At 45.4% G+C, this 14634-nt stretch overlaps 1 protein-coding gene across 1 annotated transcript in view; it reads right to left on the reverse strand.

Moving 5' to 3' along the window:
• Nucleotides 1–2481: 2481 nt before the first annotated feature.
• The window catches only part of LOC141117637 (legumain-like), a 35471-nt gene continuing 23318 nt past the window's right edge, over nucleotides 2482–14634 (reverse strand). The window contains exons 11-14 of the mRNA XM_073610586.1: nucleotides 9694–9894; nucleotides 8324–8494; nucleotides 6493–6560; nucleotides 2482–3361 (exon numbers count right to left, since the gene is read on the reverse strand). Of these exons, the coding sequence (XP_073466687.1) occupies nucleotides 3319–3361; nucleotides 6493–6560; nucleotides 8324–8494; nucleotides 9694–9894 (483 nt within the window). The 3' untranslated portion in view covers nucleotides 2482–3318. The remainder of the gene's footprint in view (nucleotides 3362–6492; nucleotides 6561–8323; nucleotides 8495–9693; nucleotides 9895–14634) is intronic.

Below are 14634 nucleotides of genomic sequence, written 5' to 3' on the forward strand. Positions count from 1 at the left end.
ATGTGGCCAAGTACGCTTCAGGAGGGGGGGGCGCTCTCTCGTCCCCCCCTCTTTTCCTGCGACCTGCCAGGTTGTGTGCTCGGATAAGGGTCTGGTATGGATTTTTGGGGGGCCCCACACCGTTTTATTTTTTTTTTTGGCACGGGGTTCCCCTTAAAATCCATACCAGACCTGAAGGGTCTGGTATGGAATTTAGGGGGACCCCCACGTCATTTTTTTTTTAAATTTTGGTTCGGAGTTCCCCTGTGGGGAATTCCCATGCCGTTTTTATCAATGAACTTCTATGTGTATTGTCGGACCGGGAATGCATTAATAGCCGCGAGTAGTTTTAAATGGCTTTTTTCCTTTGAAATGTCATTTTGCTGTCAGACTGTTCTAAACATGGGAAACATGCGCCCCTTTACAGGCATACTATAGACACCCCCCAGCTACGAAATTTAAAGGAATATTACACTTTTATTGTTTGACTTTAAGCATTATTAAAATCACTGCTCCTGAAAAAACGGACGTTTTTAAAACTTTTTTTTGCATTGATCCATGTCCCCTGGGGCAAGACCCGGGTCCCCAAACATTTTTTATGACAATAACTTGCATATAAGCCTTTAAAATTAGCACTTTTGATTTCAACCATAGACTTTTAAAGGGTGTTCCGTGGCATTCGAATTTGCCGCGAACACCCCAAATTGTTCACTGTTCGGCGAACTTGTGAACAGCCAATGTTCAAGTCGAACTCGAAGCTCATCCCTAACCAAGACACCGCTGACCATCTCCAGAGAAAAATCACCACCAAACCCAGCAGACACCGACCACCTCTACAGGGGAATGAGGTCTCTGTATTCATGGGCAATCTTAAATTCCTCAATAGCCACAAAGGATACAAACCTACTTTGTGTGTTCCAAATGCCTGTGCATACCCAGATATTACCTTGTAAAAGTAGCAGTGACATCATCACGGTATCAGGAATATCATTGTGTTGATATAGCTGGATAATTGACATTTACAACCCAGATATCAGGCCATCCAGAAAAAACAAAATGTGATTCTGGGGGACTGTGTAATGAGGGGGGGGCTCTGTGATGAGGGGACTGTGTAATGGAGTGGCTCTTAGATTTAAGGGACGTCGTGATGTGAGGGGGCTCTGATGTGTTGAGGAGATTCAGTGATATAATGGGGGAGTAACATACAAGGGCAACCTTTGATGTGATGGAGGTGAGCTCTGACTTGAAGGGACACCTATGATGTGATGGAGGGACCTCTGATGTGATGGGGCACATCTGGTGTAATGGGAGGACCTCTGATGTGATGGGGGGCTCTGACGTGATGGGGGACCGCTGATGTGATGGGAGGAGCTTTGATGTGATGGGGGGCCTCTAATGCGATGGGGGGGACCTCTGATGTGATGGGAGAACCTTTGATGTGATGGGAGGCCTCTAATGCGATGGGGGGACCTCTAATGTGATGGAGAAACCGCTGATGTGATGGGAGGACCGTTGATGTAATGGAAAGACCTCTGATGAGATGGGAGGACCTTTGATGTCATATGAGGACCTCTGATGTAATGGAAAGACCTCTGATGTGATGGGAGGACCTCTGATGTTCTAGGGCAGGGATATGCCATTAGCAGACCTCCAGCTGTTGCAAAACTAAGTCCCATGATGCCTCTGCCTCTGGGTGTCATGCTTTGGTTGTCAGAGTCTTGCTATGCCTCATGGGACCTGTAGTTCTGCAACAGCTGGAAGTCCGCTAATTGCATATCCCTGCTCTAGGGAGACCTCTGATGTGATGGGGAGACCTCTGATGTGATGGGGAGACCTCTGATGTGAAGTTAATTTCATCATGGTTGTGTGCATTGCCCCAGGCTCAGGTTCCCCATTGTTAAGACACATTCTGATGTGATGGGGGGGACCTTGATGTAATGAGTGGAGCTCTAATGTGATGGAAACCTGATGTGACGGAGGAACCTCTGACATGATGGGGGACCTTTGATGTGAAGGGCACTTCTGATGAGATAGGGGGCTCTAATGTAAAGTTAATTTTATCATGGAGGTTATAAGCATCATCCCAGACTCATTTACATTTTGTACATTGTAGACTGGGGATGCCTCAAGATTTTCCATATTCTTAAAATGCGCCGTGACTGTAAAAAGAATGAGAAATGTTGAGCTTGATGACTGCAGGAAAAGTGGAATGCATAGGGGGTATGTTTTAAACAAACACCAGGGGGGGATTCAGGGGTGGAAAGTGGGAGAGGTGGGCAGTAGTCAAAAACCTGAAATTCTCCGGACCTGAAAAAAAAATAAGTGTATGTATGTGTTGCTTCCACTTCACAATTATGTGCCACTTTGTGTTGCTCTATCACATAAAATACATACATACACTTTTTTTGTTGTAACATTACAAAATGTGGAAAAGAGGGTATGAATACTTTTTCAAGGCACTGTAGCCATATAGCATTTTAAGAAAATTACAGCGGCTGCAGATTGAAAAGGAAAGGTCATTTTTAATAACATTTAGTTACAATATATTGTGCGTTACAATTGTATATGCTGTATCATTTTTTCTTTATTTGTGTTTTTTTTCCCCACAAAAGTGGAGTTACCCTTTAATAAGAACCACATTTCAAGTATAAAGGCAGCAGTCTGTGGTATGTACTATAGCTATACAAGAATATTGACTTCCACAATTTGTTACCTGAGTGACAGATTCACAGTCTTTGAGAAAAAAAAAACACTAAAACATTCTCTGCAATTAAAACAAACACATTCTAGTGATACAAAATGTAAAATCTGCATTCTAATAAGTTAAAAGCTACATTTTCAGTTTGTGGTAATTTCCCTAAAATAAAAAATGTGATCAAACTCAAGTCAGACATTAAAACTGGCCAGAGGTAGTCCGAGTCAATTTCCACCCTTCGCTTTGGTCAAGCAGCATCTCAAGAATTGTCACCACTCTTCAAGTCTTGTGATTTATGTTGTTTGGTGGCCTCTAGGGGGCAGGCCTTGACTTCCCAGGGGGGAGTTCCTGACCCTCTTGGGCACTGAGAGGGGTGTGGAGGTCACACACATGCTCCTCGTTTTGGATGTACAGATCAGGGCCTCGCTCAAGCTTTTCAGGTCCAACAGCCAACACAGTCTTAGATGGACTTGGCTTTGTAAATGAAGGTTGAGGTTTGTACCAAAGAGTTGTGATGTTGAAGGCAAAAACGGTCAGAGTAGTTCAGGATTGAGGTAGAAGCTTCAGGCTGTGGTAGAGAGGATTAATCAGCACCAGTGCCCCTCTACTGCCCTCTGCTGGAACACTCGATGTTGCCAGTCGTGTCAGTTAAGACCTTGGCAGACGTCATCCATAGCACGGGTGATGCTGTAAAAACACAAAATAGTGTCAGCAGGTCTCCAAAATACTAAATATTATATAACAGGGCAAGGCAGGAAAAATGGAAGCTGCTCATCAATCTGGACCCACAACTGATAAAAAGGGCCGTTATATACACAGCAAATGTTCCAATGAGCAAAGACCGGTCATATCTGTTGCCATTTTACAAACAGACCTCTCAGCAAATATATGTAGAAATTGCAAAGCACCTCGGCGTCATGTAGTTCTATTCTACCCAATGAGAGCATCAATAGTGCAACCTAAAGACGTAACTATAAGTCAACTTGATTGCGAGTTTATAAGGATAGGTACAAAGGAGCGCCCGATATCTAATGAGATGCAAACTGAAAGGTGAATTTGTAATCGATTTATTGAAAGTAGCGAAAAGTGATCAAGCCAACGCGTTTCGTGGGAACAGAAACTCCCCTCCCCCTTCTTTAGGGCTATCAGAGAAAAATAAACTCCTTTTATCCATTTTTAGTGTTTTGGTTTCTTTCGCTTCTGCTGTTTTTATTTTTTAAATACTATGTAAAATCTCTTCACAGTTACTCAGCTGTTGATCATATCCTGCTTGTCAGTCCTGCCTACTTAAGCTGTCCAGTCCAGAGGATCTCTGCCTTCACCTTGGTCAACATCACAGAAACTTTCTCCTGCGATCCTGTTTAATGCTGCGTACACACGGTCGGACTTTTCGTCTACAAAAGTCCAACGGACCAAAGCCGGCTGACAATCCGATCGTGTGTGGGCTTCCCCGGACTTTCAGCGGACTTTTTCAGCCGCAAATCTGACAGACTTTAGATTTGAAACATGCTTCAAATCTTTACGTCGTAACTACGCCGGACCCAGAAATCCGCTCGTCTGATGCTAGTCCGACGGACAAAAACCCACGCTAGGGCAGCTATTGGCTACTGGCTATCAACTTCCTCATTTTAGTCCGGTGTACGTCATCACGTACGAATCCGTCGGACTTTTGTGTGATCGTATGCAGGCAAGTCCGTTCGTTAGAAAGCATGCCGCAAGTCCGCCAAAAGTCTGTCGGACGGGCTGTCAGACTTTTGTAGCCGAAAAGTCCGACCGTGTATACGCGGCATAAGACTTGCTTTGCTGACATCCCTTCTGGCTCCAGATCCTGTTTGCTGTTCCACTACATTGATCCCTGACTTCTGGCTTGGCTGACTATCCGTTCCAGTTACTGAACTTTGGCTATGTTTTGACTATGTTTGTTCTTTTTACTTTTATTATTAAACAAGTGTGATTTAACTGTACTTCTGTCTCGGCCTGATTTCATGGTTTCTGACAGGGTCTCTGTTCCCCGAAAAGCATTGGCTTGATCACTTGTAGCTACTGTCAATAAAACAAGTAAAACCTTTCAGTTTGCATCCCATTGGATATTGGGCACTCCTTTTACCTACCTTTACAAGTATATGGAGAAACGACCCCGAGGCCATACCCAGAGGTAGCAGCCCACAAAAAGGCTTACCACCTGCCTTCTGGTAAGTTGGGCTGAAATCCTTGGGAGAGAAGTCTTCCAACCCACCTCCACCATCACCCACTCACAGACCCTCAGATGAGTAAGTCAGTCCAGCCTGATCTCCAAACCTAAAGAGCTTTACTTAAGAGCTGACATCTTGCTCCCTGTGGTGCACTTAAAGGATAAGTTCCCCTTTCTAAAAAAAAAAAAGAATAAATAACCATCTTTTTGTAGGTAAAAAAAATGTGTATTTTCTCATTTATTTTTGCAGAAGCCTGTAAAGCCTTGCACTAGTGATCATCAGATCCCCTGATGCTTTGCAGTTCTCCAGCACATGGTCAGTGTATCTGTGTGTCCGTACATCCCATAGGGGGTGAGCCGATACTCCCTGACATGAAGACTCAATGAACTCCCGGAGCGCTCAACAGCACCGTGGTAGTTCATTGAGAACTACAAGCGGACAGCCGCTATGTGGATGTCGGGGCTTCTAGTTCATTCACACGCAGAGCTGTGACGTGGCAGTGTGGGCGGAGCCCCACATGACCAGGCCATTTTCAAAAAGTGACAGCTAGTAAGGGAAACCTCTCCCCATACTGCTGCCAGGGGGGAGGGGGGGTGGGGAGCAGCGAGCGGCGGCTGCAGCTTTGGGAACAGGTTACATATTCCATCCTAAAATCTGGTGGAACATGCAACATGTTCCCAAAGGTGAACTTATCCTTTAACCACTTGCCGACCAGCCGGCGCAGTTTTACTGCAGCAGAATGGCACGGCTGGGCGAAACATTATGTAATGTTGCTTCGCCCCATGGCCACTAGGGGTGCCCGCTGCTCACCCCCGGAGCCAATGCGAGTGCCCAGCGGTCGGGATCACCGCTGGGCTCCCGTGATCGCTGGTTACACACCGAGAACTGGGATCTGTGTGTGTAAACACACAGTTTACGGTTCTGTGAGGGGAGAAGAGACAGATTGTGTGTTCCTACAAAGTATGAACAGCGATCTGTCATCTCCCCTACACAGTCCCCTCCCCCCTTCAGTTAGAACACAGAGAGGGAACACAGTTATTATTATACAAGATTTATATAGCACCAACAGTTTACATAGTGCTTTGATCGCCCCCTAGTGTTAACCCCTTCCCTGCCAGTGACATTTTTACAGTAATCAGTGCATTTTTTTTTAGCACTGATCGCTGAATAAATGCCAATGGTCCCAAAAATGTGTCAAAAGTGTCCGATGTGTCCGCCATAATGTCCCCAGTCCCGATAAAAAAAAAAAATAAAAAAAAAAAAAAAAAAAAAAAAAAAAAAAAATCGCAGATCGGCGCCATCACTAGTTAAGTAAGGCGGAGAGAAGCGCCGTCTGTCAAAGCCGTCTCCCTGCTAGCTGCGTTGTTGGGCGTCCATGGAGGGAGGAGGGGTGACAGCAACACACCAGGAACTTAGACATCAGCTTACTAGGTAACAGAAAGTGTGCTGGGGACCCCCTTGTACAGGTCTGTATATTGTCCTGCCCATGTGCACCTTTTCTTTATGCCAATTTCAAACAGAGTGGCTGCCATTGTTGCTTTTTCAGAAGAGTCGCAGGGCGAAGGAGACGGAGCAGATATATAGACGACAATTAACATTACTACAAGGAAAGGCAGAGATGGTTACCTCTCTGGTGGAAATCCGGATTCACAGAGGTTCACCAGAGTGTACAGCCGCCTCATGGAGAACTCATACTGCAATGACAAATACACAGTCAGGTCTCATATCACCGATAACACAGAACCATTTAGGAAAAAAAAATTGTTACACAATGAAAGCATTATCCTGGATATCAGATGTCTATACTAGGGTTGCACAATACCAATATCAGTGCCGATACCAAGCATTTGTATGGGTATCAGTACTCGTGCAAATGCTCCTATACCTGAAACCTACAGTTTCAGGCTCAGTTCTTTCAGCTGTCAGCGGGATTCCCCCACTGACAGCTGAAATGTAGAAAATAAAAACGTAAATCGGCTGATAAGAAACGGGGCTGCCGCGTCCTTAACAGCCTTTGCCTCATTCAGCTGTCAGTGGGATTCCCCTGTTGACAGCTGAAGTGTAAACAAAGTCCCGGGCAACGTTTATCAACAACATTGCTCAGCCACGGAAACAGAAAGATAAAAAGAAACATTGATTCTTTTTGTATCCTTCTGTTTCTTCATCTACAGATCAAAGGGATGAACTTCAATCTGCAGATGAAGTCAATTTTCAAGTAACCTGTCAAGTAAAAAAAAAATATTATTTCTTTTTTTTTTTTATTAACCACAGCCCCCGTCATTATACTGCCGCAGGCAGCACGATCCCACGAACCATCATAGCTGTACATCGGCTCCTTTAAGTGGGATAGCAGGCACGTGTGCCCACTGCATTGCGGGGGTGTCGATGCTCATGGCCGGCGGTCGCGATGATCGTGGGTTTCGAGAGGCAGAACAGGGACGTGTGTGTAAACACACAAATCTCTGTTCTTTGAGGAGAGGCAGATCGTGAGTTCCCTAATAGCTAGGAACCACGATCATCCCACGATCATGTCATCCCCTCTAGTCAGTCCCCTCCCCCACAGTTAGAACACACAGTCAGGGAACACAGTTAACCCCTTGATCGCCCCCTCGTGTTAACCCCTTCCCTGCCAGTGATATTTACACAGTAACCAGTGCCTTTTTTTTAGCATTGATTGCTGTATAATTGTCAATTGCCAATCAGGGGAGAGGGGGGGCGGGGCCGGGTCAGGGATCCGTGTCTAAATGGACACAGGAAGCTGTGACTCGGCTCGGGTGCCCCATGGCAAGCAGCTTGCTGTGGGGGCACTGAACAGGAGGGAGGGGCCAGGATCACAGATGAGGGACCCGAGAAGAGGAGGAGCCGAGCTGCTCTGTGCAAATCCACTGCAACAGACAAGTATAACATGGTTTGCTATTTTTATGGGGGGGGAAACAAAACTTTACAATCACTTTATTCTCCCTAACTTGGACACAGAAAGCAGGGGTTCTAATCCATCTCCACCCTATCCAAAACTGCCTTCAGTTATGCTTTAAGTAAATCATTCCCGATAATTTTGCGTTTTTCAATATTTAGGTTTCTACGCATTACTGTTAAGAAACTGATCCAAAGAGGCAGAGACTCCCCCAAACTGGCTTTTATTTTTTTTACATTCCTTCAATACCTCATGCCTGGACCAGGACTTAACTCATCCATTTATTCATTTTTTTCCTTTGTGAATTGACGATAACGCAGTTTTACGAGTTCTTTTCCTCATGTCTTTGGTTTGTGAAGGAAGTAACTCACAAGGTGACAAGTGAATTGACATTTTCAGCATTTCGTGAGATAATTGGAAAAAAAATGTGTCACCTGATTCAATTATCTCATGAGATATTCTTTAGTGAATTGATCCCCCCTGTGACACCCCCAAGAGAAGCAGCAGATTGAGGCTGTGATAACGATAATGACCGGGACTTACCAGGGGGTTGTGCCAGTTGAAGCACCGCTTCTTGAAATGCTCAACGGCCTCACGGTAACAGGAGCGATCGTTAATATCCAGCCGATCGGTGAAAATCTCTTCTGTCATCTCATCGGATTCCGTCACCAAAGAAACAATCTTCTTTACAGATTCCTCGATCAAGGCTTTGGCCTGGAGGGAAGACAAAAGAGGGATGGATGTGAGGGCCGGCTATGATATATTGGTTTGATAGAAGGACCAGATGTGGAAAATCAGAGGAGCTTGGAGGTACCTCGGTCAGTGACCACACTTCTCTATTGTTGATAAGCAACACAGCTTGGTCACAGACCCGCCATCCTGATTGGACAATGATGGGGCACCACCGTATGGATGACGCCACCATTCTGCCCCCCCAGCAAGTGTCCAATGTTAGACTGACAGCACTGTTCAATGCCGTACAACCTGCCTGGCACAAGCAGAGGAATGCATGAAGCCAATAAGAAGATTTAAGTATTTATACTAACTGTATTTTCCAGACTTGAAGTGGTTAAAACAAGTTCATAGCTGCAGCCATGAGCTTGGTATAATTTTTTACAGCCCGCCAATCACTTTTACAGTTGCACAATCTGTGCTTGACTAGCTGCATCGGAGGGCAGGGGAGACAATGGGGGTCCAATACACCCCTGATGTCTTCATAAAGAGTACCTGTCCACTGTCAATGCCATCATATAGGGAACTGGTTAGTTAGCTCCTTTGTGATAGCAATAAAGTTATATGGGAAAAAAAATTATTAATAATAATAAAAAAAATTAAAAAAAACATTCCCATCACCCCGCTAATACAAACACACACATAGTTCCGGCACGTGACATGTGAGGTATTGCTGCGAATGAGCGGGAGCAATAATTCTAGGGTCATTATTCACAAATAATCTACACTGATAACCTATTAAGGCTTTTAAAGCGTCACCTATGAAAAATTTAAAATCTTGACATTTTGGGTATTTACACATCTTAACCCAATTTTATATTTTACCAAAAAGAAAAATGGATATTATAGTGTGTGTGTGTGTGTGTGCCAAAATTAATTTTAACATATTTGTTCCTGAAAATACGTGTTTGATAAACGGCTGCACAAATATCCTGCAACATAAAAAAACTGCAACACCCACCATTTTATTCCCTAGGGTCTCTGATTTCAGAAAATAGAATATGTTTGGAGGTTCTAATTTTCTAGCAGAAAATGCTGGTTTAAAAAAAAATAGAATTTTTTTTTTAATTAATGCACAACAGGACTCATTTTTTAGTTTTTTATATATTTGCAGTTGAGCTATAAAATAGAAAATAAAATCTTATATTTATTGTTTTGTATCAGCAGCCGGCTCCTCTCACCTCCTGTAGCGCCTTAATCCTGCTCAGTATATCCAGGGCCTCGGCAGCATCATTAGTAGCTAGGAGCTTGCTCTTGAGGATGGCCATGGGCACCTCTGGGCTGGGGGTCAGGTCCAGGTTGTGTATGGGCTCCAGGGTCATTGGAGGGGTGACTTTTTTACCGCTACCCTGGAACTGACGCACCTTCATCTTAGAAATAGTCTGAGAAGGAAAAAGCAACAAGATACAGAATATCAATAACAAAGTCTCTTTGGATATATAGGCTTACCTCCCCCCATTAAGTGTCCTTAGTTTCTGATAGGACTGACCACTTAAAGTGTTAAAAAAAAAAACACACACACCACACAATACATCTCTGCAATACATGGACATATTCCCCCTTTAAATGTCATGAGTTGACAACACAGCGCCTCCGAGTTCCCAAGCGGTATTGTCGCCCCTTCCTGCTGGACTACCGAACTCCACCCGTCCCCCATCCCTCTCCACACACACATATGTTAAACTGCCTAGAACAGTGGTGGTCAACTTTCTCAAGTGTGGCCCCTCGACATCACCAAAGAGCCGCATATAATACAAGAGATTGTCAGAGACTGCAGACATACTACAGGAGATGATCAGAGACTGCAGACATAATACAGGAGATGGTCAGAGACTGCAGACATACTACAGGAGATGGTCAGAGACTGCAGACATACTACAGGAGATGATCAGAGACTGCAGACATAATACAGGAGATGGTCAGAGACTGCAGACATACTACAGGAGATGGTCAGAGACTGCAGACCTACCACAGGAGATGGTCAGAGACTATTCACATTGTTGGAGACTAATGATATGCTTCAAGAGAGTCATAGACTGGAGACATTACACAAGACTGTTAGAGATCACGGCTATAACAGGGAAATACAGATTAATGTCTGCAGGAGCCCACGCTGGGGGGGGGGCTGCACAAAAAGTGTCAAATGGCTGAATGTGGCCCCCAGGCTGCAGGTTGGGCACCGGGGGGCCTAGAAGCTGCCCATGTATGAATCTCACAAGCCTAACAAAGACATTGCAGAGAGGAATACATGTGATATCCGGATACAGGAGAAAGGGAAGAAAATAAATAAAGCCGGGAGCGGATCTAGATGGGAAAAGGGAGGTATTGGGATAAATCTGAGTAATGCCTGGATATATACAACATCATTGCTAAGATAAAAAAAAAAAAAAAGTCACACAGAGCGTATTGTTTTTCAGCCAATCAGCACAATGAAACATTTGCATTAAGCTAGAGGATCTGTAACACAACCACTGTGCAGCATTACTAAGGAGGAAGCATAACCTGCACCCTCAGGTAAATCAGGTGGTGAGTTCATGTCACTTCTACCTGAGACTCCTGAGGTCGACTTTTCGCTATATCGCAGACTCTGACAAGATCGCCATGGTCAATGCCATTATCAGCAGTCGATTGGACTACTGTAATGCCCTGTATTGGGTTTGCCTGCTTGTACCATCTACAAGCTCCAGTTGATTCAGAATGCCACAGCAAGGTTACTGACAGGTGTTGGTCGCCGTGACCACATCACTCCATCCCTTAAAGCCCTGCACTGGCTGCCCGTGAAAGAACGGGTTCTGTTTAAAACCGGATGTCTTGTCCATAAGGCATTGCATGGATATGGCCCAGAGTATCTGAAGGAAAAATTTGTCAAGTATGTGCCTACCCGATCCTTGAGATCGACGAACTTGGCCATACTAAAGATTCCAGAATTAAAAAGGAAACATGCAAAGGGAGAACGAGTGAAGTACGGAGGAGCTGAAATTTGGAACTCCTTGCCTCTGAAACTGAGACTTGAGAATGAATTTTTGAAATTTCGAAAGAAATTGAAAACCGTACTTTTTGTACAAGCTTTTGGAGTCACCTAATTTTTAATTGGGGTGTAATGGACAGAGGCCCTAGCTTTTATTTTGTATCTTGCTATGCTGGTTTGTTGGTGGGACAGACCTAGCCGGGACAGAGGCTTTTGGAGGGGACTGAATGCCAGCCTCTTGCCTACCGATTATGGGCCCTGGCATTTGGGGGAACGGTGCTCGTTGTGAGCTGTATGCCTGGGGACCCTGGAGGTGGTATATTAGGTTAAGGTCCATGTCCCCCAAGACACACAGACTCTGGGGACCCTGGATATGGCATTGTGACGGGAATCACTAATAGGGGCACAAGATGAATGAGAACCCCACTATGATCTGTGCTAGTCAGACTCAATGCTGTATATATAATGTGTGCTGTCTCATTATGTTGTGTACGATTTGCTGTGATGTTTGGGGTGTGACTGTATTCTATTGTCTATTGTGGCTGTCTGCCTCAACTATTATGGGATGGCTGTGTCTTGCTATGAGGAAAGAGGGAGGGGGATTCCTCCAGCAGCCCCCTGTTAAGACTGTTTACTGATGAGAAGTTACATGGGTTCCTGGTTCAGCTGATGGAAGTGTTCGGTAGCTGCCTTTGTGTTTAGGACATTCCATACCCAAACGACTTTAACTCCTTTCATTCTCTGGGTGTCGTTACAACTGGTGGCAAGCAGCGGGATGATTCCCACAGCCCAGAAGGACAGCTAAAAGAGGACACAGGCCAATGGAAGCACAGTATGAATGGCTAAAATGCTCTTCCCTCAAGGACTTACTGGAGAACCAACAACAACCGTAAGAAGAGGGACACTATCGCAGAACTAGTCGAAATGGATAGAGCCGAAAGACCCAACATAACTGAAAGGCCCACCATAACAAGCAGGACACAAGAAGAGGCAAGTTTTGATCGGGCTGTTAACATAAGGCTGGCACATTATGGTCCTAACCCTACAGCGGAGATCATAGACCTAGTTATAGCGGCTGTGGATGCAAATTGGCTACAGCAAAGAGGTGCTGCAGCAGCAAAAGTCACAGCAGCACCAACTGAAAGGAGAGGAGAGGTACAGGAACCAGCCGCCATGGAAGAGGAATTCAGAAGGAAGTTGCGAGAGATGCAGATACAGCACATAGGACCAGTATCAGAGCAGGTCCTGCTGGGATGGTCTCAGGGCTGATCCTAGGGTCACAGGCGCCTGGGTGCAGAAATATTTCTGGCGCCCCCACATGGGCGTGGTCATTTTAGTAACTCCTCCCCTTTACAAATATTTCTATGGCAGCTCCACCACGAAGTCTTCATTACCCTGGGATCCTTACAGGTACAATAAACAAATTACAGGAAGAGAAGCAAGAGTACTTTATTGGGACCTGGAGGGGGGCCTCTCTGATGGAGACAGATAGCGCTTCTGTTAGAGAGTCTGTTAGAAAAAGCCCCCAAAAATGCTACAGACATCATACAGGAGATGATCAGAGACTGCAGACATAGTACAGGAGATGATCAGAGACTACAGACATAGTACAGGAGATGATCAGAGACTGCAGACATAGTACAGGAAATGGTCAGAGACTGCAGACATAGTACAGGAGATGATCAGAGACTGCAGACATAGTACAGGAGATGATCAGAGACTGCAGACATAATACAGGAGATGATCAGAGACTGCAGACATAATACAGGAGATGGTCAGAGACTGCAGACATAATACAGGAGATGGTCAGAGACTGCAGACATAATACAGGAGATGGTCAGAGACTGCAGACATAGTACAGGAGATGGTCAGAGACTGCAGACATTATATAGGAGACGTTAGAGACTGCAGACATAGTACAGGAGATGGTCAGAGACTGCAGACATAGTACAGGAGATGGTCAGAGACTGCAGACATAGTACAGGAGATGGTCAGAGACTGCAGACATAGTACAGGAGATGGTCAGAGACTGCAGACATAGTACAGGAGATGGTCAGAGACTGCAGACATTATATAGGAGACGGTTAGAGACTGCAGACATAGTACAGGAGATGGTCAGAGACTGCAGACATAATACAGGAGATGATCAGAGACTGCAGACATAGTACAGGAGATGATCAGAGACTGCAGACATAATACCGGAGATGGTCAGAGACTGCAGACTAAGGATGAGCTCCGGCGTGTTCGCAAGCTGCACGCGCCAGGAAGTCGGCAATGCGCTGCGCTAATCACAAGCAGTGAGACATTTCTCGATCTCTGCAGCCGCACCTTAGGAAATGTCTCACTGCTTGTGATTAGCGCTGTGCAGTGCCCAGTTCCTGGCGGGCTCGGCACGTGCAGCTTGCGAACACGCCGGAGCTCATCCTTACTGCAGACATAGTACAGGAGATGGTCCATTAGACCCCTTTCACACTGGAGGCGTTTTTCAGGTGCTTTAGTGTTAAAAATAGCACCCGGAAAAAGCCTTATCTGCAATCCCACTGTGAGAGCCCGAATGCTTTCACACTGGAGCAGAGCACTGGCAGGACGTCCAAAAAATTGCTGCAAGTAGCTTCTTTGAGGTGCTTTAGGAGCGGTGTATACACCACTACTAAAGCGCCCTTGCTCATTGAAATCAATGGGCAGCGCCGGCAAAGCGCCTCAGCAGTTGCGCCTTTGAATCCTTTAGTGGGGGTTAAATGTACCTCTAAAGTGACGGTAAAACGCCACTAAAAGTAGCAGCGCATTACCACCGATGCCCCTGCACTGTCAGTGTGAAAGGGCTCTTAGTACATCTCATTAAACATCACATCTGTAAATGAACTACTGAGGTGCAGGAAGGGACAGGGTCTGTGTATCCTATGTAATCTATCATTCCATAAAACATCTCCTAGCAGGGGCAGCCCAGAGCACATCTAAAGGTGTGTAGGGGATGCCATTCCTACACACAGCACACTGACTCACCTCAGTTCTCTCTCCGTGCAGCCCGAGATAGAGATGGGAGGGGGAGGCATTCCAACTGGAGTTGGTAGAGACAGTGTGGGATCCCAGTGTGAGGAATTTATTCCAGCACATCAGCATCCACTGACTAGAACCCTCATGTCAGGAAGAGGAG

This window comes from Aquarana catesbeiana, linkage group LG13 (genome assembly GCF_042186555.1).
Source record: "Aquarana catesbeiana isolate 2022-GZ linkage group LG13, ASM4218655v1, whole genome shotgun sequence".
Classification (NCBI taxonomy): Eukaryota; Metazoa; Chordata; class Amphibia; order Anura; family Ranidae; genus Aquarana; species Aquarana catesbeiana.